At 43.1% G+C, this 25,134-nt stretch overlaps 1 protein-coding gene across 1 annotated transcript in view; it reads right to left on the bottom strand.

The window, feature by feature from the left end:
- The window catches only part of CDHR3 (cadherin related family member 3), an 81,913-nt gene that overhangs the window by 7,659 nt on the left and 49,120 nt on the right, over positions 1 to 25,134 (bottom strand). The window contains exons 12-16 of the mRNA XM_040343524.1: positions 21,013 to 21,242; positions 18,432 to 18,603; positions 16,385 to 16,635; positions 10,574 to 10,749; positions 8,622 to 8,635 (exon numbers count right to left, since the gene is read on the bottom strand). Of these exons, the coding sequence (XP_040199458.1) occupies positions 8,622 to 8,635; positions 10,574 to 10,749; positions 16,385 to 16,635; positions 18,432 to 18,603; positions 21,013 to 21,242 (843 nt within the window). The remainder of the gene's footprint in view (positions 1 to 8,621; positions 8,636 to 10,573; positions 10,750 to 16,384; positions 16,636 to 18,431; positions 18,604 to 21,012; positions 21,243 to 25,134) is intronic.

The following is a 25,134-nucleotide window of genomic DNA, read 5'->3' as shown; positions in this document are numbered from 1 at the left end:
GTTTTATTTTGGGATCATTAGGATTTTAAGAAATAGAACAGAATATTAAAATCTCTTTGTAATTCTCTTCTATTATATGCATACACCCTTTAAAATGTTAAAGTGGATGTAAACCCCGACATTTATTTTTTATTTTTTTGATGTCACAATGTAGGGTATAAGATTTCCTATCATCTGTGCCCAGTCTTGCCATACAGAGTTAATCCAGCTCTGAGCAATCCTCTTTTATTGTTCAGTGAAATAAAACAGACTTACAGAGAAAAACTTTAGTCCGTTCCGCCCCCTTGCTGTGAGTGACAGGTTATTTACATATCTCATGCACTAGCCTGAGACAGAGGCACATCCTGTGTAAAAAGTTCACAATTCACATCCCCCTCCCCTCCACTCCTTTTCAGCTCTCCCAGGATTGGCTGCATTTATTGTGTTTTGACTGGATGTTTCTCATCATGGGGTGTGATCCACAGTTCAGTGTGACGAGGAAATGCGTGTATATTGCAGTGAAAACACAGAACAGAAAGCAGAATATACACAGATAAGTGATCTGATTTAGGTTAGATGTATCTAGTGAGAGCTGAGCAGAATTGCAGTATGTGTGTCTGAGGTCACCTGATCACAGTTGCAACATCAGGTTATTTACATATCTCATGCACTAGCCTGAAGACAGGCATTATTTTTTAATTCCCACCCCCACTCCTTTTCTGAAGTCATGTGGTTACTTTTCTGGATTTTGACTGGATGTTAGTGATCATAGCAGAATTTAATGTAAGGAATACACAAGAAAAAATGCATGTTGGCAAGAGGAGTGTAGAGGTGGGCCGGGAGTCTACTGACATTACGACTCCACCCACCGAGCTCAGACAACAGATCCACCCACAGAATATGCAGTTTTTCGGGTCTCCTAACAGACATAGGGGAGACATTTGACAGGTAAGGATACATGCAGGAGGCATGTATATCCTTATATATCAGCACTATGGCAGTAGTTTAGAAAGGATGAGAGTGGATTTACATCCACTTTAACCACTTGACGACCGCCGCATGTATATGTACGTCCACAGAATGGCACGTACAGGCATATGGGCGTACAGGTTCGTCCCCGCCTTTTCGCAGGTCGGGGGTCCGATCGGGACCCCCCCGCTACATGCGGCGGTCGGATTCCCGCGGGGAGCGATCCGGGGCGACGGCGGAGCTATTCGTTAATAGCCGCCCCGTCGCGATCGCTCCCTGGAGCTGAAGAACGGGGAGAGCCGTGTGTAAACACGGCTTCCCCGTGGCGGCTGCATCGATCGAGTGATCCCTTTTATAGGGAGACTCGATCGATGACGTCAGACCTACAGCCACACCCCCCTACAGTTGTAAACACACACTAGGTGAACTCTAACTCCTACAGCGCCCCCTGTGGTTAACTCCCAAACTGCAACTGTCATTTTCACAATAAACAATGCAATTTAAATGCATTTTTTGCTGTGAAAATGACAGTGGTCCCAAAAATGTGTCAAAATTGTCCGAAGTGTCCGCCATAATGTCGCAGTCACGAAAAAAATCGCTGATCGCCGCCATTAGTAGTAAAAAATAAATAAATAATAAAACTATCCCCTATTTTGTAAACGCTATAAATTTTGCGCAAACCAATCGATAAACGCTTATTGCGATTTTTTTTACCAAAAATAGGTAGAAGAATACGTATCGGCCTAAACTGAGGAAAATATTTTTTTTTTTTATATATGTTTTTGGGGGATATTTATTACAGCAAAAAGTAAAAAATATTGATTTTTTTTTCAAAATTGTCGCTCTATTTTTGTTTATAGCGCAAAAAATAAAAACCGCAGAGGTGATCAAATACCACCAAAAGAACGCTCTATTTGTGGGGAAAAAAGGACGTCAATTTTGTTTGGGAGCCACGTCGCACGACCGCGCAATTGTCTGTTAAAGCGACGCAGTGCTGAATTGTAAAAACGCCTTTGGGCATTTAGCAGCATATTGGTCCGGGGCTTAAGTGGTTAAGCCATTGTTCCCACTTTTTAAGGTTTCTTTATTGTCTTTGTTTATCATTCTTTTTATCTATTTAAATGTTATATATTTGTCTGTTTTGAATTTGCTCTAGCATTTTTTTTTCTAGTGTATCCAAATTATCAGCTTTTCACGTTATACATAGTCTTCAGTAGTAAATTATAGTTATATATCAGACAGGAGGCTTCGTATCTTATGCAATTCTTTCTTTACTAAAGCTCATAGCAGAAATACATAAAAAAACTTTATGGTAATTTAAAAATAAAAACTCAAAAGGACTACCAATCCCAGCAGTCCCTGGGCCAACGTGGCCCCTCCCAGGCCTCAGCCTATATATGGGACTGTCTGAGGTAACCACATCCTCTTTCTTTCTGCTCATCGCAGCATATCAGATAAGTATTAGATGATATATTTATTTATTTTACATACAGCTGGTATTTAAGTATTGGGCTGTGGGGTACCCCCCCCTGCCTGCCATTTCTCTCAGCTGTTCACTCCGTTAATCATTATTTCATTTATCCCATTTTTATGTCTTTCATGCGTTTTTTCCTGCATATTGTTTATACATGGTAATGTGATGTGACAGGGCTCCCCCTGTGGTTTCACCCACACTCGCCGAGCGTACAGTACAGCCGCGCTCCCCTCACACGTCCGCGGCTCAGTTGTTTTCTCCCCGCCCGCCCCTCCGTTGTTTTCGCCTGTCAGCGATACTTCTTGTCAGTCGGCGCCATCTTCCCCCCTTCTCCTCTCACGTTCGCGCGCGGAGGGAGGGGCGGTACTCGGCGGCATCCAATCAGCGCTCTGGTAAGCGTAGTCTCGCGAGACTTCGCCCCAGAGCGCGGTAGAACGCGGGCTTTCTCCCTCACACCGCTGCCAGTGCAGATCGTCGGTGTATAGGTGAGGAAGCCTGCTGTGCTGCTCCCATCGTTCCCCTTCTGTCACCGGAGATACTTGTTATCTCAAGCCCTTAACCCTATCATACCTCTATGCTTACAGCAGCCTGTAAGGATAGAAAAGGTTCTTAAAGAGAAAGTACTTTTGCACTTTAGTGTCAGGATAGAAAAGGTTCTTAAAGAGAAACTACTTTTGCACTTCAGTGTAGATATATTGAGGTATATATATAAGTGCAGATATATACATATACAGAGTGTTTTTCCTTTATTGATTACTCATATATAAAGAGGTGATCAGTGTTTAAAACACATACGGGCTATATTACCCATGTCTGAAGACAATTATACTGCCCCCCTTGCAGGGGAGGCTTTCACCCTTGATACTACGCAGTTTATGACGGCTGCTCAGATCCAGGATCTGATTAACATTTCTGTCCAGACGGCTCTGGCCTCGGCCATCCCGTCCAAGGGACCACGCACCTCTAAGCCTGCTATGATTAATCCGCCTCAAAATGGCGAACCGCCAAATAAGAAAGGCAAGGTTTCTTTCAAACAGAAACATACTCTAGCAGCACCTGACTCCCCGACAGGGGAAGTAAACAATTTGTTCCAGGCAGTACCCTCCCCGGCCTGCCAACCTCAACATCCAACAGACCCTGACCGACCCCTGGGCCTCAGGGAGTTAGACACTAAGAGGCAACGGTCCTCGCGAAGGACCAAACCTGACTCCTACGTCGTTTCCTCGGACGAGGACTCGCCAGGTGCTTCAGGGAAAAGCGAGTCTGATGACTACGGGTCTGATGAAGACAGACAGGATATTGAGGATACGGCATTTCACTCCAATGCCACCCCTGATACACAGGGAGAAGTTATTTTAGATGCACTGGGGGAACCATTTTTCCACCCAGATGCCATCGCTCACCCGCGATCTGGCGATTGGTCCCCACTGCCTCACGTATCTCAATACGTAGAACATTGGGCCAGGAAATCCCTGGACAGACCTGCCCGCAACAAACTAAGGGCCGAATGCCCTAGACCCGCCATCCCCAACAAGGTGGTGGCCACACCAGAGGTGGACCCCATGCTGGCAAAATATCTAGCAAAATCAGGGAAACTCCCCAAAAAAGGGATTGAGCGGTCCTTTAAATCTATCCAGGAACGCATCCTTGATTTAATGGGGCCCCTGACTAAAATTCTGAACTTATCAGAACAAGCAGCCGCTTCTGACCAACCAGTAGACCTAATGCAACTCCGCGGCTGGGCCCAGAGAGCTATTTGCCTAGCAGGTACGGCTAACACCTCCTGCTCAGTCGAGAGACGCCGTTCCATATTAATGCGGCTAGACCCCCAGCTATCCCACCTGGCAGAAACCGAACCCGGCCCTTCAGCGGGCGGTATGCTCTTTGGGGATAACCTCCTCAAAGACATCAATAAATTCGTGGGATTATTTTCGGGACTTGATAAGGCCCAGACATCACTGAGGAAGTCAGGAACCGTGAGTTTTTAACAGGGCCGGCAGAAGTAGAGGCCGATCTGCCGGCCGCGGTTCCACCTACAGGCCACAAAACAGAAACCCCCAATACCAGTATCAGCAGGCTCCTCCCACCTACCCCGTTCCAGTGGCGCAGCCAGCACCGTTTTTTCCACCCAGAGGCAGACCATGGCGCGGACGCGGCGGACGTGGTTACACCCGATCCCGGCCTCCATTCGGTGAGTATTCCATACACTCCACAACCACACATACCAGTGGGGGGACGCCTGAAGTATTTTATCCACGCCTGGTCTGCGATTACGGCAGACCCGTGGATATTGCAGACGGTCGAGGGTTTCCAAGTAGAACTTCTATCTTCACCAATGTTAAATGTGGTCCCTCATCCTATCAATTTCACGCGCCACAGCGTTGCTCTCATCGAGAGCGAAATTCAGGACCTCTGGTCCAAACAAGCAATTTTAAAAGTAGAAAATTGTTCCCCGGGATTCATAAGCAATCTTTTCCTTGTCAAGAAAAAAGGGGGCGGGTTCCGTCCCGTAATAAACCTAAGAAATCTGAACCAACATGTCTGCTACAGACACTTCAAGATGGAGGGCATTCACTGCCTCCGAGACCTCCTACAAACGGGAGACTGGCTAGGGAAAATAGACCTGAAGGACGCCTATCTCACTGTCCCTATTCACACGGAGTCACAACACCTACTCCGATTCCGTTGGAAGGCTCAGATGTGGCAGTTTACCTGCCTCCCGTTCGGGCTATCGTCAGCACCATGGTGTTTCACGAAGTTAATGAAACCAGTGGTAGCATCGCTACGAAGCAGAGGGGTACGTCTAATTATCTACTTGGACGATATCCTTATCATGGCCCACTCAAAGACCCTAGTTTCCCTTCACATGTCCTGGACGGTATCTCTCCTACAAACACTGGGTTTCCTAATCAACCGCGAAAAGTCGGTCCTAGATCCGGCCCAGGGGATGGAATTCTTGGGTTTCCTAGTGGACACCAAACAAGCGGTCCTCCGCCTCCCAAAAACAAAATTGGCCCTAATTCGAAAGGAAATCAGGGCAGTGCTCCGCAAAGGCTCCTTGTCCTTACGGGTTCTGGCCCGCTTAGTGGGGCTCTTAGCTGCATCCATCCAGGCCATCTTCCCGGCCCCACTTCATTACAGGGCCCTTCAGAGACTCAAAATTTTACATATTCGCCAGGGCCTCAGGTATGCGGACGAGATCCCCCTCTGTCCGGAGGCAATAGAAGAATTGCAGTGGTGGCTCCGCCACGCGGTCGAGTGGAACGGCAAGACCATTTTCAATTCCGGGCCCGACATCATCATAGAGTCGGACGCGAGTCGCCACGGCTGGGGCGCTCGCTGCGGGACAGATTCCACAGGGGGGACTTGGTCTACCTCCGAGTCGGAATTGCACATCAATGCCTTGGAACTGTTGGCGGCATTTTTTGCCGTCAAGAGCTTCATCCCACAAGCTTCCAATTGCTGTGTACTGTTCCGCATGGACAATGTGGCCGCGGTTCAGTACGTCAACCGCTTGGGAGGCACCAGATCCAGAATCCTTGCAGATCTGGCGAAGGAGTTCTGGCATTTTTGCTTGGCCCGCAACATTATCCCTATCGCGGAATATATTCCAGGAATCTCCAACACGGTAGCCGACTGGTACTCATGCCACCTTACCGACTCCAGCGACTGGCAGCTGGATCGCCCGGTATTCCGCCTTCTGGAACGTCTTTGGGGCCCGTTGAACATGGACTTGTTCGCTTCTCGCCTCAACCACCAGCTGCCCCACTTCTTCAGCTGGAGGCCCGATCCAGAAGCATCCGCAATGGACGCGTTCCGTCACATTTGGCCAGAAGGAACTCACTATGCGTTCCCCCCATTCCAGATGATACCCAGAGTTCTCCTTCATGCCTCGAACCAACATGCAACAATTGTGCTGATAACACCCTGGTGGCCGACACAACCCTGGTTCACCCTCCTCTTGGGGATGGTCGTGGACTACCCCAGACTGATCCCCCTGTTCCCAATGCTGTTGACCAACCCGTCCGGGGAACCCCATCCACTAATCATGGAGGGCAACCTCCACCTCCTAGCGTGGCTGATTTCAGGATCTCAGAATCGGATTTCAACCTTTCAGGATCAGCTAGGGATCTCCTCGCTGTGGCCTGGGCCCCCGGGACCAGATCAACCTACCGATATGCCTGGCGACTCTGGGTTCGTTGGTGTGATCAACGACAGGTTGATCCCATACACGCCCCTGTGTCCGTAGTGGTGAATTATTTGGCAGAGTCTTTTGATTCTGGCAAATCTTACAGCTCCATCAATATATACCGTTCGGCCATATCAGCATACCACTGTCCAGTTAATTCTTTAGCTGTAGGAAAACATCCATTGGTCTGTAGACTACTGCGGGGTATTAGATTCCAACGCCCCCCTAGGCCCAGATATCAGTCGACTTGGGACGTCTCCAAGCTATTAGACATGTTTGCTTCATGGGAGGACAATGAGGGATTGCCCCTACGGCTGTTATCTTTCAAACTCACAGTTCTACTCTGTTTGGTCTCAATCAAGCGCGTCTCAGACGTAAGAGCGTTAGACATCTCCAGGCGTCAATTCTCGCCTCAAGGAGTCAGTTTTTCTGTGGTCCGTAGGACAAAAACGAGTATCCAATCTGTCTTCTACCCCTTCTTTCCCACTCACCCGCGACTTTGCGTGGTTCGCTGTTTACAAACTTATGAAGCACACACGTCGATGCTTCGACCACCTAATTTGTCCCAACTTTTGGTCTCGTACGTCAAGCCCCATCACCCAGTCTCTTCCGCCACACTGGCACGGTGGGTACGTTCCACCATGGAAATGGCGGGCATAGACGTCTCCTTATTTGGAGCGCATTCTACTAGGGGTGCTATGGCTACGAAAATCGTCTCCTCTGGAGGCTCTCTTTACGACCTACTTAGGGCGGCTGATTGGTCATCAGAATCCACCTTTTGTAACTTCTATTTCAGACCGGAGGCCCATGTATCCATGTCAATTTTATGAGTTTGTTTTATGCTTGTGTACATTGTTAATTTTATTGTTTGCTTTAAACTTGCATAAGATACGAAGCCTCCTGTCTGATATATAAATTGAGATTTTCCTAGCTGGTGAAGGAAAATATTAGTTATATGAAGACAGGAGGCGAGTATCTTCCCTCCCTTCCCATCCCTATTACGATTATTTCTCTTCTCCTTACAGGTTATTGAACATCACAATCCTGATCCGGAAATGCGGATGATTTAAGTGGCTCACAATCCCTGTTGGATTGCAGTTGGTCTGTTTTTCTCCTGAAGGCGACGGCCCGGTCGGCCCAGAATGCTTCGGTTCCCCTTGATCCCCGTTGGGATGAAATCAGTTCGGTTGAAGCGGTCCAGTTGGTCTTTCCTTTTTTCGCTCCCTGCAGACGCGGAGATCGTGTTCCAGCGAGGAAGCCCCTGATCATCATAAGGAGAGAGGATCGGACTTACATTCCTGATTGCACGGTTTTTACACAAAGAAAGAGGATGTGGTTACCTCAGACAGTCCCATATATAGGCTGAGGCCTGGGAGGGGCCACGTTGGCCCAGGGACTGCTGGGATTGGTAGTCCTTTTGAGTTTTTATTTTTAAATTACCATAAAGTTTTTTTATGTATTTCTGCTATGAGCTTTAGTAAAGAAAGAATTGCATAAGATACTCGCCTCCTGTCTTCATATAACTAATATTTTCCTTCACCAGCTAGGAAAATCTCAATTTTGTCTTTATTGAGAACGTAGTTATTTGCTTATGGCTGCTTGTGTATGGGACTGGCTGCTAACCAAATTTGTTGATATTCAACTAATATGAAAGTGTTAATACCACCAACATACAAAATACTTCAGATAAAAACATTCTGAAATCTATCTACAAAATATTCTATGCATTACATAAAATAGTTGACATGTATGATAGTGTCCTTTAACATTGTACACAGATAAACTAGTAAATGTAAGCTGATTTGCAGGTGCAGATCCCTACTATTTTGGTACTATTTTCTATTATGTACATCAAATCATCAGAGCATCTTTAAAACCACACTTGATGTTCATTTGAAAATCTAATTCTGCTAAACGTATCTCATTTTGGACATATTTATTAAAAGATGATATGACCAATTTTATGGATCACAATGGAAACAAGGCACATTTTTTCATCTGTGTACTTACCAACTGGTTTTATTCTGGAAAGAAGAAAAACATATTAATGTTAGAAAAATGCTACATGTGACACAGACATTGTCCTTACAACCAGTTAAAAAAAAAGTAAAGAAATACTCGGAATTTAGAAGGATCATTTTTGCTAGCTTAGTAATGTATCATAGAATAAAATTGATTGGGGATAGTGTCTAAAACAATATGTTAAAATGGCATAAAAAACACAGCACTCATATTTCTCTTAAAGCTTAAAAAGCATTTTGATATACTGTATACGAATAAGGAATTTACTGTCACATGATTAGATCTAGTAACCACTTTCAGTATAGGTAAAGAAACGGCAGAAACAGTAACATTGCACACTCATGTTACAAATATTGAATTTATGTATTGAGAAACTTTAACTTAACTTAACTTAACTTAAGCCGGCCATAGTTGGGTCATTTTTTTAAACCAACAGACCAAACAAATTGGATGACTGAATTGTCCCTCCCCAGGACATTATATTCTGAGAGCGTGAGCACTGATCAGTGGCTGCAACTACTGATCAAGAAAAATTTCTAACTTGTCCATTCCACAGAAGTTGCTCTGATGAGTGACTTCTGTCAAAAAGAGATAGTTACACGCTGATCGAAATTCAGCCAGTACCCGCTGAAGTAGCTGAATTTCGGTCTGTCTTTGGACAGCTTTACTTTAATCTAAAAGGTTGTCCTTGTTTGAGACCATTCCAGCCAACAGTTCTGGAGATCCTTCCTCCTACACTTCCCTCATTTGGTACTATAAAATGTGAATGACTAACTCACATTGGGTGCCTTTAAATGTGGACATGATTTTCCCTTTAAATGTAATGAAGCTCTTTTGCTGTATAGTTGACTGGAATAACTAGAATACCAGGAAAACTAGGGAAAATAAGTTGTCTGCAAAGAGAGATACCTCCACAATACTATATGGAGGGGTTAATTTATTGGAAATCCTTTTTTACACGCTAACAATGTAATTTTTGCATTTTTTTAAAGGAACTTGGTTGGTTAATTCCAACTTTCTCACAGATTCAGTGCCAATAACTTTTTGAGCCTGAAAGCTTTCAATAAAAACATCATGTTTTTTTATTTTTTTTCAAAGTCTTATGCCCTGTACACACGATCGGTTCGTCTGATGAAAACGGTCCGATGGACCGTTTTCATCGGACCCATCGTTTTTTTTCCCCATCAGTGAAAAAAAAATAGAACCTGTTTTTTAAATTTTCTGATGGTTAAAAAACCGATAGAAAAAAACGATCGTCTGTGGGGAAATCCATCGATCAAAAATCCACGCATGCTCAGAATCAAGTCGACGCATGCTCGGAAGCATTGAACTTAATTTTTCTCTGCATGTCGTTGTGTTTTACGTCACCGCGTTAGACACGATCGGATTTTTAACTGATGGTCTGTAGGCAAGACTGATGAAAGTAAGCTTCATTGGATATCTGATGAAAAAATCCATCGGTCCGTTTTCATCGGATGAACTGATCATCAGTACGTGGCATTAGGCCCAGTGATCATGAGGTTGATTTACTATAGGCAAATATTCTGTTTGCTTTGCAAGGGAAGTTGCACTGTGCATGGGAATTATCCCCAGAGCCTTGTAAATGTGGTGTAACTTCACTTTGCAAAGAGTACCCAATTACATGAAATTTAAAAAAAAAACTGCATTTTTTCTTGCACATGATTGGATAATGGAAGCCCACAGAGCCTCGCCTCATTCACTTCTGCTCTGGGGATAATTGTCTCTGCAAAGTAAACAATCTATGTGTAAATCAACCCAGCGTTTTTGTCACTTGACTTCAAAATCTTCTTTCATTGTGCAGATTACAAAATTATCTGAATGGATACATATTCTGTCTATGATAAATGATAAACCAAATCTTGTTGTAGAAATATAAAAACTACATTTAATTGTGAAGAAATTTTGAACTGAATACTCACAGCATTTCAGTATCTGGCTTGGGAGTGGTTCTGCATGGACAGTATTTTGCAATGAGGTAACCCAAGAGCCCGAGCAAGCCAAGAAGGAGCAAACAGCCAACCGTGGCCACAAAAGGCACATACCATGCAGCCCCCGAATACACATTTTCTTTATTCACTACATAGATAACTCTAGGCTGGAAACATACAAACGGAAATGATTAAAATCATGCCTGACATATTATTTTTTATTAAACTTTACATTACATTTTTGCAAGATATAACCAGCGAGTATAAGTATTTGATAAAATGTGCAATGAGTGATTTATTCCCCCTCTCTGCACGGTATGGCAGACAACATTGGGAAACAAGTGGGGAATGGGGGGGCTGCAGCAGAATAGGAACATCCTTTAGTGGTATGTATTTAGATTGGATGGGGGGAAGTCTCTGGCAGCCACACAGAGGGGAGCAGTAAGCTGCTTTAGGGCAAGGCTATATGGAACCTATTGCTACAGATTTGACTTTCTTTCAGCTCAGGAAACTCTAACATGCTTGGTAGAAAATCATCTGAAAGTGGAACTAAACCCTCCTCACCTTTGCAGCCAAGGAAGTTGCCTTCTTAGCCTCAATTTGATCTGCAGTTGCCATGGTACTGCACATGTGATCCGTCATGACACTGGCAATTGATGGTTTGACAGTTCAGTTGATAGGACAAGTAACTGTGACAGTTATCATTCAACAGTTTTAGGAAACCATTAAATCGATGAGCTTAGTTACAGTATACCAAATCGTACTTTCACAGCTCTTGTATAGTCATTATTAATCCTTTTACCCAGTGACACTTGTTAACTTAAAGGGGTTGTAAAGGTACAATTTTTTTATTTAATTTATATAATGCGTCCTGACTCTCCTGTAGTCCAAGGGAGGGGGCGAGCATGACACTCCACACCAGGGAGAAAGCCTTGCATTACTATGCGGAGTTACAGACAGAAGAACAGGAAGTGAGGATTTCTCAGAAGAAATAAGGACATTTAAAAGCAAAATGGAAGGATGAGGTAAGTGAAGGAGGACTGCACTAAGGTAAGGGAAGCTATTTAGAAAAAATGTTTTACCTTTACAACCCCTTTAAATATCTATATTGCAGTTTCACAACAGCTTTAAATACTTACCTGATATGTAGAGATATAACTAAATGCAACAGGTTAAGGACCTGAAGAAGTGTTTTGTTCTGTATGGTGCATAAACTGCTAAATACTAATCGGCCCTTTAGGCTGGGAGTACATAAACAGATATGCATGGCCTAATTTAGAGGTAATTTAGAATAAAACTTAGTATACATTTTCATTCTTAATTTGCCTACTTGTGATTTAGTAATCAGAAAGGCAAAACACACATGCAAAAAAGATAAATGCTGATTTAATCAGAGCAATATCAGAACACAGCTGATAAAGTGGATCAGCCATAATGCTCAGGCTCAGTACTGGGCTTGTTAGCCTTGCACACACCCTTTGGTCATGTCTAAGGCCGGGTTTACACTTGTCTGACAAACGATCCGACATTGGGAGCTCATGTCGCATGACGTGTGGAAATCAATGTTTCCCTATGGGAGCCGTCTTAACTGGTCTGACACAAGTTGGTCCGACTTTGAAAATGCTCCCTGTACTACTTTGTTCCGACATTGATCCTACTTCAGCACATTGAATATCATTGAAGTCGGACCAAAGTAGGATCCTTGTCCTTACAATCCGACTTTTGACATCCGACATGTGATTACAGCAGCAGTAAAAGGAATTTATCTCACTCTGGGATTGTTGTGACTGGTCAAAGAACAAGTCTGACTATCACAAAGTCGGATCAAAGTAGTATCCTGTTCATGAAAATGGGATAGATGTAGGACCAATGTAGGACCGATGTCGCAGAGCAAAGTAGGATGAAAGTCGTACTGCTGTCATGTAGTATAGTGTGAACCCGGCTTTAGTGCGTAAGATCTCTGCTAAAAGCTTTAATCACCTTGTCACCTAGAGAGATCAGTAACAAATGCACTGTATCAGGTTTCCATGCATGTCAGCAGATACACATCGTAAAGCTCTCATCCAGTCATAGACAATATGTGATTGTGCGATGTTGTGAATGGTGATAAAGAAACAGTCTTTGTTCTAATGGAGGAAGGAAATGTAAGCAATTTGAAGACTGCCATTAAAAACATATGAGGTGACAGAGTAGAAAATGCCTTTAGAATTTTTAAGCCAGTTATTTACACAAACTATGTAAATACTGGATCTGCCCATGTTTTTCTTTTTTATATAACTTTAGGCTGCAATCACACTTAAGCTGAGTGATTTGGTTGCAGGTGTTTTTGTGGGCGTCTGAAGCTAGATCGTTTTTATTTATTATTGTGTTAGCCAATGGAAAGCTAGTTAATAGGGAAATAAATGATACATGTTTTTTCACCTTAATGCATTCTATGCATTAAGGTGAAAAAACATCCTAAGATTAGCGCCCCCCCAGCCCCCCATTTTACTTACATGAGCCTTGGAAAGTCCTGCTTCGCGAATGCGCTTGATCGTTGCCCGGGCTTCTCGGCTCTTCATTGGATAGATTAATAGCAGCGCAGCCATTGGCTCGCGCTATAGTCAATCAAATCCAATGACGCGTCGGGGGCGGGGCCAAGTCATACACTCTGCGACTATGGTCGCCGACTGTATCACACGGGAGCGCCCCCGCAAGGTAACCCCCTCAGAAGGGAGCTTCCCAGAGGGGGTAAGCTCTTGCAGGGAAGAGCCGCGAGAGCTACCGTGGGACCCCAGAAGAAGACGATTGGGGCCACTCTGTGCAAAACGAACTGCACAGTGGAGGTAAGTATGACATGTTTGTTTTTTTTTTGTTTGTTTTTTTAAACCACAAAGCTTTAGTACCACTTTAAGTCTTTTGGGACCAAAAGCACCCGGCGCTTATAGCTCTGAAGATGCTCATGTACTTTTTCAAGCTAGAAGCTTCAAGCGACATTATGCTCAGGTGCGAACAGGCACAACTGTACACCATTGAATTTTGGATGTTAAAGTGTTTAACCTAAAAAAATATATATATCCTGTATCACAGTGCCTTGTGCTGTGTCATTTGGCCCCCTGTATCACCTGAAATACCTGGCTGATCCTGCCAGTTTCTGCCCTCCCCTCTGTAAACTGACCACAGTATACCATGGCTTCTGAGCTCTGACACCGTGGTCAGGGGCAGATTAAGATCATCATGGGCCTGGAGCTGAGGATTTTGGTGGGCCTTTTATAAATAATAAATAAATAAATATACAAAATTTTTTGGTAATAACAGAGAGAGAGAGAGGGGTGAGGGGTAAGGGAGGGAGGATGAGAGAGAAAGGGAGGACGAGAGAGAGAGGATGCGCATGAGCATGCATGGAAATGACCAGAGCTGGTGCCAGGAAGCAACATATTAAAGAGGAACTGCAGTCTGCTCACATAATGTGTAATAAAAACATCTTTGCCATTCTGAAGCTTCCCTCCAACCACTTGGCATTTTATTTTCTATATACTGTGATTCTGCAGAGATCTCCCTCCACTAAAGCCCCATACACACTACAGTGTATCAGTTTTCCTGATGGTTTTCTCTTCAGGTTTACCAAAACCATCTAATATGAGGTCAACCCTTAAGCGTTTCAATTTGAATGCAATCAGGCAGGTCCTTGTACTACATGGTTTTGGTAAACCTGAAGAGAAAACCAGCAGGAAAACTGATAGTGTGTATGGGGCTTAAGTCTGGCTGCATCCATTTTAACTGGCAGAAAAAAGTTTTACTATCCAAAGTTAAAACAGCAAGGGCAGAAGATTTAATAGATGGAAAGTATGACTGAAGTTCCGCTTTAAGCCTAGGTTCACACTGCTGCGAATTCAAAATCGCGATAAAATGTGCAATTTTACCGCGATTTCGCGGCCGCGATTTTGCCGCGATTTCGGCCGCAATTTAATGTAAATCACGGCCCGAAATCGCAAAAAGTAGTACAGGAACTACTTTTTGAAATCGCAGATTCGGCGTCGCACTGATTAGGACAGTGCCATTGCCGACAATTGCCGCCGATTTGAGATGCGATTTGACATCTCAAATCGTTCCAAATCGTACCCAGTGTGAACCAGGGCTAAATGTTTTTTGTTTTCAGCCATTTTAGGCTTTTTTGTTTTTTGTATCATTTTGTGGTATAAGGCATTGTTCCGTTACAACTCATTCAAGAGATATATGATTTTTTTACCTACCATTCTACAAAAGCAGTAAATATATAAATATATAGTAGTAAATATATACTGTAACTGTAAATCAAATTTTCTGTCGATTTGCCTAGATCCTTTGTTGAATAAGAATAAACAATGCATACTATCTCTAGGTATGTAGTCTGTGAATCTTCTATCAGACAACCATTAAAAAAATAATAAACTGATGTATGCACAGGGCTTTTTTCAGTGGGAACACAGTTCCAGCACCTCCAAGACTGGCTGCATGTAATGGCAAGGAGTGTTGGGGTGTGCTGGAGGGCCTATTGATGCCGACTGCTGGGGCATCTATTCTAGCTGGAGGGGATCTATTTTTTGCAGGGGGGTCTATTGTCACCAAGAAGGTCTATTGTTGCTGGTGGGGGACCTACTGTTGCTGGAGGTGGATCTTATATTGCTGGGGGTCAGTTGTTGTTGGGAAAGATCTACTGTTGAGGGAGGGGTCTATTGTTGCTGGGTGGTGGAGAGTCTATTGCTGCTGGCTGTGGATAGAGACTGTTGTTGCTACCGGGATTCTATTGATGCTGGGAGGGGGGAATTTTGTTGTGGGTGGTCCATTGTTGTTAGGGGGGATCTATTGTTATTGGCAGCGGGGGATCTATTTTACAACTTTTCTTGTTATTACCAAATTCCATACAAATTACCACACAATAATTCTTGGTTCTGTATTGTGTAAAAATGCAAAAATTGGGTGGCAGGTAGGGGATGGAACCAAGGAATAGTGCTCGGAGGTGGGTAGGGTTAGAGAGAGGGGGAGTTCCTGCACCTCTCTGAGAAAAAAAGCATAATCGGACTACAGAGAGATCTTCATGGGAAGAGTCTGGAATCGTTGTGTAGAATGATAGTTTTTGTCTTGTGTTCTGAGAACACGGCTTATTCCAAATAGTGGTGTGCCATGGAACACTCAAGAAGGTGAAAGGTTAAAAAACGAAAGCCCTAAGCATATAGATTTTACTTACTAATAAGGTGCAGTCAGCCTAAGCTTACAGGTGGTAGAGGGCAAAAGACACATTTTCCCTGTACACTCATCTTAGTATATACTTTATGTGTAGCAATGTGTCTTTCTGACTCAAGCCCCGTACACACGACTGGGTTTCCCGATGGGAAAACTGCAAGAAAAGCTTTTGGCCAGGAATCCCGGCCGTTTCCAATGGGAAAACTGCCCAAAAACCGGCTAACAAAAAAAGAAAACCTGCTGTCTTTTTTCCCGCCTGACTTTTTCCCGGCGGAAAACCCGGCCGTGTGTACGAGAAAACCATCAGTTTTTGGCAGTTTTCCTGTTGGAAAAACTCAGATGGAGCATACACATGGCCGGGATTCCCAGCCAAAAGCTCTCATCTGAGTTTTCCTTTCGGAAAACCCGCTCGTGTGTATGGGATTTTCCCGTCGGGACCTTGACCCATTGGGAATACCGACCGTGTGTACAAGGCATTAGTCTTTTTGCTAATATCCACTTATGGACTTTTCAGTTTGCTTTTATAGGTTTTATTGCAGTCACTGATACATCAAAATGAATATTGCTGATATTGATAATTGTTATTAGTTGAATACTTACTGTAGTAGTTGTTATAGTGGTAGTCAAGCCAGGAATATAGACATTAATATATAAAGTCACGGTGCCAGTCTGAATAAGGCCTACTGGTTGAGGTGAACTAGATATTAAATTGCCATCAGTAATATAAACTAGCAACTTGTAATTCCAAGTTTGGTCTCCACCATTGGTGTAATCAAATGGGTTGGCAAGGATTAGACGAGAGACGTTGGACCCAGCCGTAGGTGAGAACGTAAAATGGTTGTTTATATTACCTGTAATAAACATAAACACAGGTGACATATAAGTCTATATAAAGTTAGATATATTAATTGAGTAAATGGCCAATAATTCACCAGCTAAACAAAGAGTTATTAACTGATACATTACTATAAAGCACAAACTAAACAGCAGCAATAAAAATAGAATATAAATATATGAACTTACGAATACCTGTAGCAGAGTGCCCATTTTCTCATCATACTCAGATGTAGGCACATAATTTCCTAATGGCCTGTACACACGATCCAGGTTTTTCTGACGGAATTCCGTTCAAGCTGTCTTGCATACACACGGACACACCAAATTCCAACCGTCAAAAATGCGGTGACGTACAACACTATGACGAGCCTAGAAAAATGAAGTTCAGTGCTTCCGAGCATGCGTCTAATTGTTTCCGAGTAGGGATGAGCCGAACACCCCCCCGTTCGGTTCGCACCAGAACCTTCGAACAGACCGAACGATCACGCAAACATTTAGAACCCCATTGACGTCTATGGGACTCGAACGTTCGAATTCAAAAGTGCTAATTTTAAAGCCTAATATGCAAGTTATTGTCGTAAAACGTCTTTGAGAACCCGGGTATTGCCCCAGGGAACATGTATCAATGGAAAAAAGTTTTAAAAACGGTAGTTTTTTCAGGAGCAGTGATTTTAATGATGCTTAAATAAAAAAATGAAAAATTCCTTTAAATATTGTACCTGCTGGGTGTCTATAGTATGCCTGTGAAAACGTATTTGAGAACCCGGGTCTTGCCCCAGGGAACATTTATCAATGGAAAAAAAGTTTTAAAAACTGAAGTTTTTTTTCCATTGATACATGTTCCCTGGGGCAAGACCCGGGTTCTCAAAGACGTTTTCACAGGCATACTATAGACACCCAGCAGGTACAATATTTAAAGGAATTTTTAATTTTTTAATTTTTTTTAAGCATCATTAAAATCACTGCTCCTGAATCTTTAGGTGCAAACTACAGAGCACACGGCCAGTACAAACCACGTAGCTTTAGGTGCAAACTACAGAGGACACAGGCAATAAACCACGTAAGAATACTGCAGCTAGCACAATCACCTGCCTGCCAGTGAATTAGGAAGAACTGATCTAGCTAAACTATACAGTGTATAAATATATGTACAACACCTGGGATGTATATATATCCTCTACACACTGTAACATTAACTGATTGGCCTGCCTGCCTGCTCTATCTACCTGCAAAAAATGACTCTCTCTCTGTCCTCTCTTAACCACCGCAACATACTACACAAGGCCAACCGGCAGGCGGCCTTTTATAGTGTGGGGCGTGTACTAACCCCCCTGAGCCATATTTGGCCAAAGCCAAGGCCAAGGCCGACCTGCAGGCGGCCTTTTATAGTGTGGGGCCAAGCATGCACTATGATTGGCCAAGCATGCACTATGACCCGCATGCTTGGCCAATCACAGCGCGCAAAAAACGGAGAGCCATAATTGGCCAAAGCCACCCTGGCTGGGGGTGGGGGGTCATAGTGCATGCTTGGCCAATCATCAGCCAGCGATGCCGCAGTGAATTATGGTCTGTGAAACGTAACTCGAATTTGACGACCCGTTTGTTCGTATTTCGACGAACGATCGAACATACGATGTTCGAGTCGAACATGAGTTCGACTCGAATACGAAGATCATCCCTATTTCTGAGCATGCGTGTTTTTTTCTCCGTTGTCCATACAGACAAACTGAATTTCCGCTACAATTTTTTTCCATCTGAATGGTATGCTCACAGTATGGGGTCATTTTACACTGCTGGGGAAAATACATACCTGAATTGATGAAATACTGGAATGATGTGGGTCCAGAATCTCGATCTTCACAAGTCAGCTTAAAATTCTGAATATTTGTTCCTGTTGCTTGAGTCACTGGTACAGACAATGTGTAGGAATTTGGCTTACATATGGGTTTTTCATCATTAGCTTCTAATATATTCACTGTTACCTAAACAGTAAAGGCAATCAGTTATGTCGCGAGAAGTCATTATACATTTATTTAAGCATAACAAATTTTGAGGGTATGAAATAACAGGCAGCAGGATATATCATTCTACAACTATGAACACAGGTCTACACTCTTTAACTATTAATATTAATTACCAGCCATACCTCTTGGCAAATACTGGCATTTGTTTTCCCAGGGAAGACACAGAAGTCCAAAGCAGCCAAAACTGGCTTTTTTTTTAGCATGCAACAGAAAATGTGAAAAACAGGTTCATAGCTCCACTAGCTGATAGATAATAAGAATGTATAATATTAATATGTAATATTTCAAATGTACCTGGCTTAAACAAAAAAAATAAAAGAACTGTATATTTTATTTCAACTATAATAAAGAAAATATACACAATACCACTACACAGTTCATTTAAGCTGTCCCTAATGCTGGACAAAAAACATGGCGGTTGTTAGACTTTTAACTACTTGCCATCCCATCAGATTTATCTCATGAAAACATTTAAATAAATAAAAGCAATGTAGTCCCAAAGATCTACTAAAAGTTTTCAAGATGTTAATATAAGTTGTTGCTAAAAGGTTGACTAAAAGCTCAGCAAAGAGTTGGGTGCAGTGGTGTAAAGCATATAGAGCAGTGAAGACATGTTCTCGGAAGTGACTAATCATGCTACTCTGTCTGGCAATCCCATGGACATGTCTGGGTTTGGCAGTTGCCAGGAGAACGGTACTTGCCTGACTGCATTGTACCAAGTGTAAAGTAGAGGGGATTATGGTGTGGGGTTGGGCTTGGCCCCTTAGTTCCAGTGAAGGGAACTCTTAAGGTGTCAGCATACACTTTCCCCTTCCTGTTCCAACATGACTGCACAAAGCAAGGTCCATAAAGACATGGATGAGTGAGTTTGGGGTGGAGGAACTTGACTGGCCTGCCATCTTCTTCTTGTGTTGTCTGCTCCCGAAGCTGTCTTGTCTCGCACCGCTGTCTTCTTCCTCGCCGCCGGTTACCCGCTAAAAACAAAAAAGGCCATTCGTGTCCTGAGGTTGTCTTCCTCCGTTGTGATGTCCCCCGCTGTCTGACATCTCTTATATAACCATAGGGCATGGCCATCCAATGACATCACTGGAGAGCCCACTCCTTGTGACATCACAAGAGGCGGGCTCTTTGGGTGATGTCATTGGATGGCCAAGACCTTTGGCTATATAAGAGATGTCAGACAGTGGGAAAAATCTCAACGGAGGAAGACAGCCTCAAGGCAAGAGTGGCATTTTTTGTTTTTAGCGGGCAAGAGGCGGCGAGGGAGAAGACAGTGGCATGGAAGAAGACAGCTCCGGGAGAAGACAGCAAAAGAAGAATATGGCTCGGGGACAAGACAGCTAGGAGCTATTTTTTTAATTAAGGGCTTGTCAAAAACCAGCCCTTGTTTTTTTTTACATTTCACTGCTTTTTGGGGTGAATGGGTAGGGGTACGATGTACCCCTACCCATTCACATGGGGGGCTCGAGATCTGGGTGCTTCCAGATTCCGATAAGCCTGCAGACCCCAACAACCACCGGCCAGGGTTGTCGGGAATAGGCTTTGTCCCCATCGACAAGGCTGCAAGGTGCACCCACCACCCCCATGTTGAGGGCATGCGGTCTGTTATGGTTCAGGAGGGGAGAGTCTGCATGCTCAGATAAGGGCCTGGTATGGATTTTGGGGGGGACCCTACGCCATTTTTTTTTGGCGTGGCAGTGTCCCCTCCAAATCCATACCAGGATCTTTGGGGGGGACCCCAAACTTTTGTTTTGCGATTTTCTTTTTTACACTCAGTTTCTCCTCCCGCTCCTTAGCAACCAGCTATATACAGTGAATGTAAATAAAAACACAAATCGCACATCGCTGATATAGATGGACTTGATTAACAAATTAAAGTCAAACTCCTGCTAACAATTTTAAAGTCGTTACAGTAACAGTTTTTTTTTTCTTTTGGGATTAAAGTTCTACAGAAATAGATAAAATATGACCATTGTGAGCACCCTTTTCCATGTTAAACGGTTTGCCTCAACTGTCTATCTTCCACTTTTGCTAGACAGCTTGTTACTTACTGGCAGGAACAAGAGAGGAAAACAAAAGTGGAAAAAGCCTGAAAAAAAAACAAAACAAAAGCAGCCACCTCATCTAAGAATAGTACAAAGCTGCAAAATAATACAGAACACAGTTTTTGGGTTTAACACCACTTTTGAAATGTCATCTGTGTAGCCCAAGGCATACTGTTACAGCAGTCTTGATACAGTTGAGCATACTAAACAACTGTTATGAAACCTTAGTAAAATAATGGAATTGCAACTAAAACAAGAACTCATTTCCATGATAAACATCTATCAATCCAAATTTATGTCATTACAGTGTACAATTTCTTACTGAGGTTGTAGAAGTCTTTGATGCAGAATCTGTAGCTTGTATTGTAAGTTGATATTTTGGAGTAGTCTCATAATCTGCATAATTAGCAAGTAGCAGTTGACCTGTTGTTGGATTCAACCAGAAGATGCTTATCGCGCCCTGTGTGCTGCCACCAGCTACAAGTGTGTATGTGATACCGATGTAGGGGTAGTCTGCTTCTGTAGCATAGACTTGACCAACCATTGTGGAAGCTGCAATGGTAACACATTAGGTTTACTAGGTTATTAAACATTACATTATACTCATGGGGCGAATCAGACTTTCTCAGCTTGAAATGCCACTGCAACTTAATAGCTGGCAAAGGAGAAGTGACATATCATTGGTAAAGGAAGTTAGGGGGACCAATCCAAAAGGTTATAATCCATACATTTAAGCCATTCTGTTGCTTATGCCAGAATTGCCCATGGGCCTTACAATATATTCACAACTACTTTAATCTCTAGAGAGATGTTCTTCAAGATGGTGGTAGTATAGGAAACAATGCCCACATCAAAGTTGGTGGTAGAGATTGATAACCAAATTGATAGAGGGGGCAGGGTAAATCATGCACATGTGACATATGTGACGTGATGATGTTGGTGTGTTAACATGTGAATATATAGACAAGTATAAACAGCAAACAGTGGCCATATTATTTAATCAGTTTGCACAATACATACCACTTAAGCTGGTCATACATAGATTAAAATTCATCTGGTTCACCAGGGACCTATGAAATTAGCTATCCACCATGTGTGGATGGGGGAATCACTTCAGTTTTTATGTTCAACCCTGAAGGTTGAACGAAAAATAAAATAGACTCATTTATGTCCAGCCTTGCAAAGTGCAACCCCTGATAAAGCCATAATATTTGGGTAATCATTTTGAGTACAGGGTTGTTTGCAGCACAATAGCGCTTTTTGTTTATTAGCAGAAAACAGCAAATTGATATTTAAAGAGAGGTAGAAAAAATAATAGATTTGTAGTGAATATAAACCTGATTCATGAAATTTGAGCTGGGTACATACAGTATATCTGCAGTGTTTTCTTATCTCTCTTCAGGGCCCTAAGTCCAGTGGCTTTCGCCTGCTCCATTCTTCTGTTATCAGCATGACAAGTTCTCTGTCAACTGTGATGAAACCAACCTGAAATTTGTGTCAGGGTGGGTGCTATAAATAGATTAGCAGAGAACTAGTCTATCCACAGCACAGCTCTGCAAGCAGGGCTCAAGTCCTGCGGGAACGCGTGGGAACGGAGTTCCTGCACTTTTTTCACAGCAGGAGCTCAGTTCCCTTTGCAGGACTAGAGCAGCCGAGCCGCCCGAGCCAATCCTTCACTAAGCGGCGATGCCCAGCTTGAGTCACTGTCAGGGGCAGGCGAACCTTAGTAATCCTTTATGCTACTGGCCGCTTCCTGTATCTGGATTTATCAGGTAGTGTGCGGGTATTCCGTCACTTCCTCGATGCCGCAATGTCTCCTGGGAGCTTTTGTCATTGTTCCCAGAAGACATTGCGGAGGTCTGCCGCAAGTTATCGCGGGATTTAGAAAGAACTTGCGGTTTAGTAATTTTGCATATGAGCGTATCATTTTTTTTTTTTTGGTGGGGGAGTGGATCTTGGGTGGGAGTTGCCACACTTTTTTCCCCAGGACTTGACCCCTGTCTGCAAGCCTCTGCCTATGTGGAGTGCAGGTGTGTGCCTTTCCTCCAATCAGCTGTCTCACAGTGTATGGCAAGAATCCACAGATACAGGTGATTTAGGAAGAGAAAATTCAAACATGACGGGCACTTTCTAAACAGTATATAAAGCTGAAGACAGCACATATACATGTAAAACTTATAGGGAGATTTGTTTCATCTCTGTGTATCATCTGAGACTGTTAACTTCACTGGGTATTTGTGAGGGTTTAAATCCACTTTAATATACAGTAGTAGAGGAAAGATATTGCAGGGAGAGAATATGAAAGTCTAGATTTGTGAGAACTATAAAAGTTTATGGAGACTGTGAGCAAAACAGAGATGATGAGGAAGATTTGTTAGAGAAATAGAAAAGAAGGAAAGATCGAGTGGAAAAAGATATGTGAAGATATGTGTAACAATATGTGTAAAGAATAAAACTAAGTATTTTTCTACAGAGCAAGGAAGATTATTTCCTCTAGTCTAGAGAATACAATATAATTTTAATATCACGTATACTAATAAGACATTAAGAGCACCTCTTTAGAAAAGAGAAGAGAAAAGGATGTTTTTTGCTGATTTCTGAAGAATTCACAAGTTTTGTTGTTTGGGAAACAAATGGGACACATTTAATGTACTAAATGAAAGTTAGTCTTAGTCCCGGTTCACACTAGTGCGATAAAAGACATTGTATGTGAATCGCACCACATTGTTGTGCAGATCACATGTAATGTCTGTGCGATGCGATTTCAGCCATACAAATGTTATGGCTAAAATCGCATCGCATTCACACCAAAATGGTGCAGGACCCCTTTTTTTGGTAAGCACAGGGATCAGATTGCATGGGTGTTCACACCCATGCAGTTCAATTCCTGCACCATTTTACAGTTCGCACTGCAATCTGCGAACTGATCTGGGGGTATTAACTTTACATTGACACCCCCAGCATTTCGCAGATCTCAGTGTGAACCACTGTGCAATTCAGGTGTGATGCGGAAACCCGCACTGGATCCGCAGGGTTTCCGCATCACACCAGTGTGAACCAAGCCTGAGTGTTGAAGGTGGGTTAGATGCATGGAGTAGTGTAGTGTATCACTTTCATTCTAGTGAAAAATCTCATAAGAAGGCACATCTTATGCCCCGTACACATGATCGGTTTTTCCATCGGAATAAACTCCGACTGGTTTTTCCGACAGAATTCCGCTCAAGCTGTCTTGCATACACACGGACACACCAAATTCTTTTTTTTTTTTTTTTTTTATTCTTTATTTTTGCATTTTTCATCACTTCACATTGCCTCAGAGGTTAGTATCACGGCAATCAATACATACAGCTTCAATCTCTACATTATTACATTTTTCATTTTTCTTATTTGAACATCCTCTTACTCTTATATTCCTCAACCTTCCTAAAGATCTTCTAATCAGATACTGATGTTCCTTAAGTTCCTCTTCATTTAATCGCGCCCCTCATCTTTGTCGTGATCTCTCCCCGTTTAAGGCATTAATACCCAAAATACCCCCCCACTTCCGCCCTCCCCCCCCTACATCCGAGCCTATTACCCGACCAATAACGGCCAGACCGGAATCCCCCCAAAAAAAAACAAAAAAAAACATCTTTCTCCTCCTCCTGGTGGGCTCCCCCCCTCCCCATCTCTATCCCCCTCCCTCCTCCTCTCGCGCCCTATATCTAACATAGGGCACCCATATTTCCCTGACCCTCTCCTCCCGTTCCCTCAGGGCTGCTGTGAGATTCTCCATGCTTTGCATTTCTGTAATTTTTGCTAACCATTGTGGTTTGCTTGGGGGGCACGTACTCTTCCAGAGAGCCGGAATACATGATCTAGCTGTAATCACTAAATGTCTCACTAGAGATCTTTTATATTTTTCGGACACACCAAATTCTGACCGTCCAGAACTTGGTGATGTACAACACTACGACGAGCCTAGAAAAATAAAGCTCAATGCTTCTGAGCATGCGTCGATTTGTTTCTGAGCATGCATGTTTTTTCTCCGTCAGAGTTCCAAACAGACGGAAAAAGTCCGATGGGGCATACACACGTTCTGACTATCCGATGAAAAAATTCTGTCTGACTTTTTTCATCGGGAATTCCGATCGTGTGTACGAGGCATTACTTTGATGATGAAACCCAAGGTGTTTATCTGATTGAAACCTAAGTTTGAGCCATACCAGAACAAATGTCTCACTGGAAGCTTTTTTCAGCATTCCATAGGGAGCTAACCTTTCTGCATGTGGAAAGGAGCCAAGATTAAAAGCAGAGAGTAAATCTTCCAAAACACAGAATCGCTGCACCCAGCATGGATTTACCTCTCAGCTTGCCAAAACATATTCATAATAAGATTCTCTTGGTTATCAAAAAATACAATTTTGTTTTTGATTTTTTTGAGTTCAAAACAAAGAAAATATAT

The sequence above is a fragment of the Rana temporaria genome, chromosome 3 (genome assembly GCF_905171775.1).
Source record: "Rana temporaria chromosome 3, aRanTem1.1, whole genome shotgun sequence".
In the NCBI taxonomy this organism is placed as follows: domain Eukaryota; kingdom Metazoa; phylum Chordata; class Amphibia; order Anura; family Ranidae; genus Rana; species Rana temporaria.
This window is presented reverse-complemented; position numbering and strand designations above follow the sequence as displayed.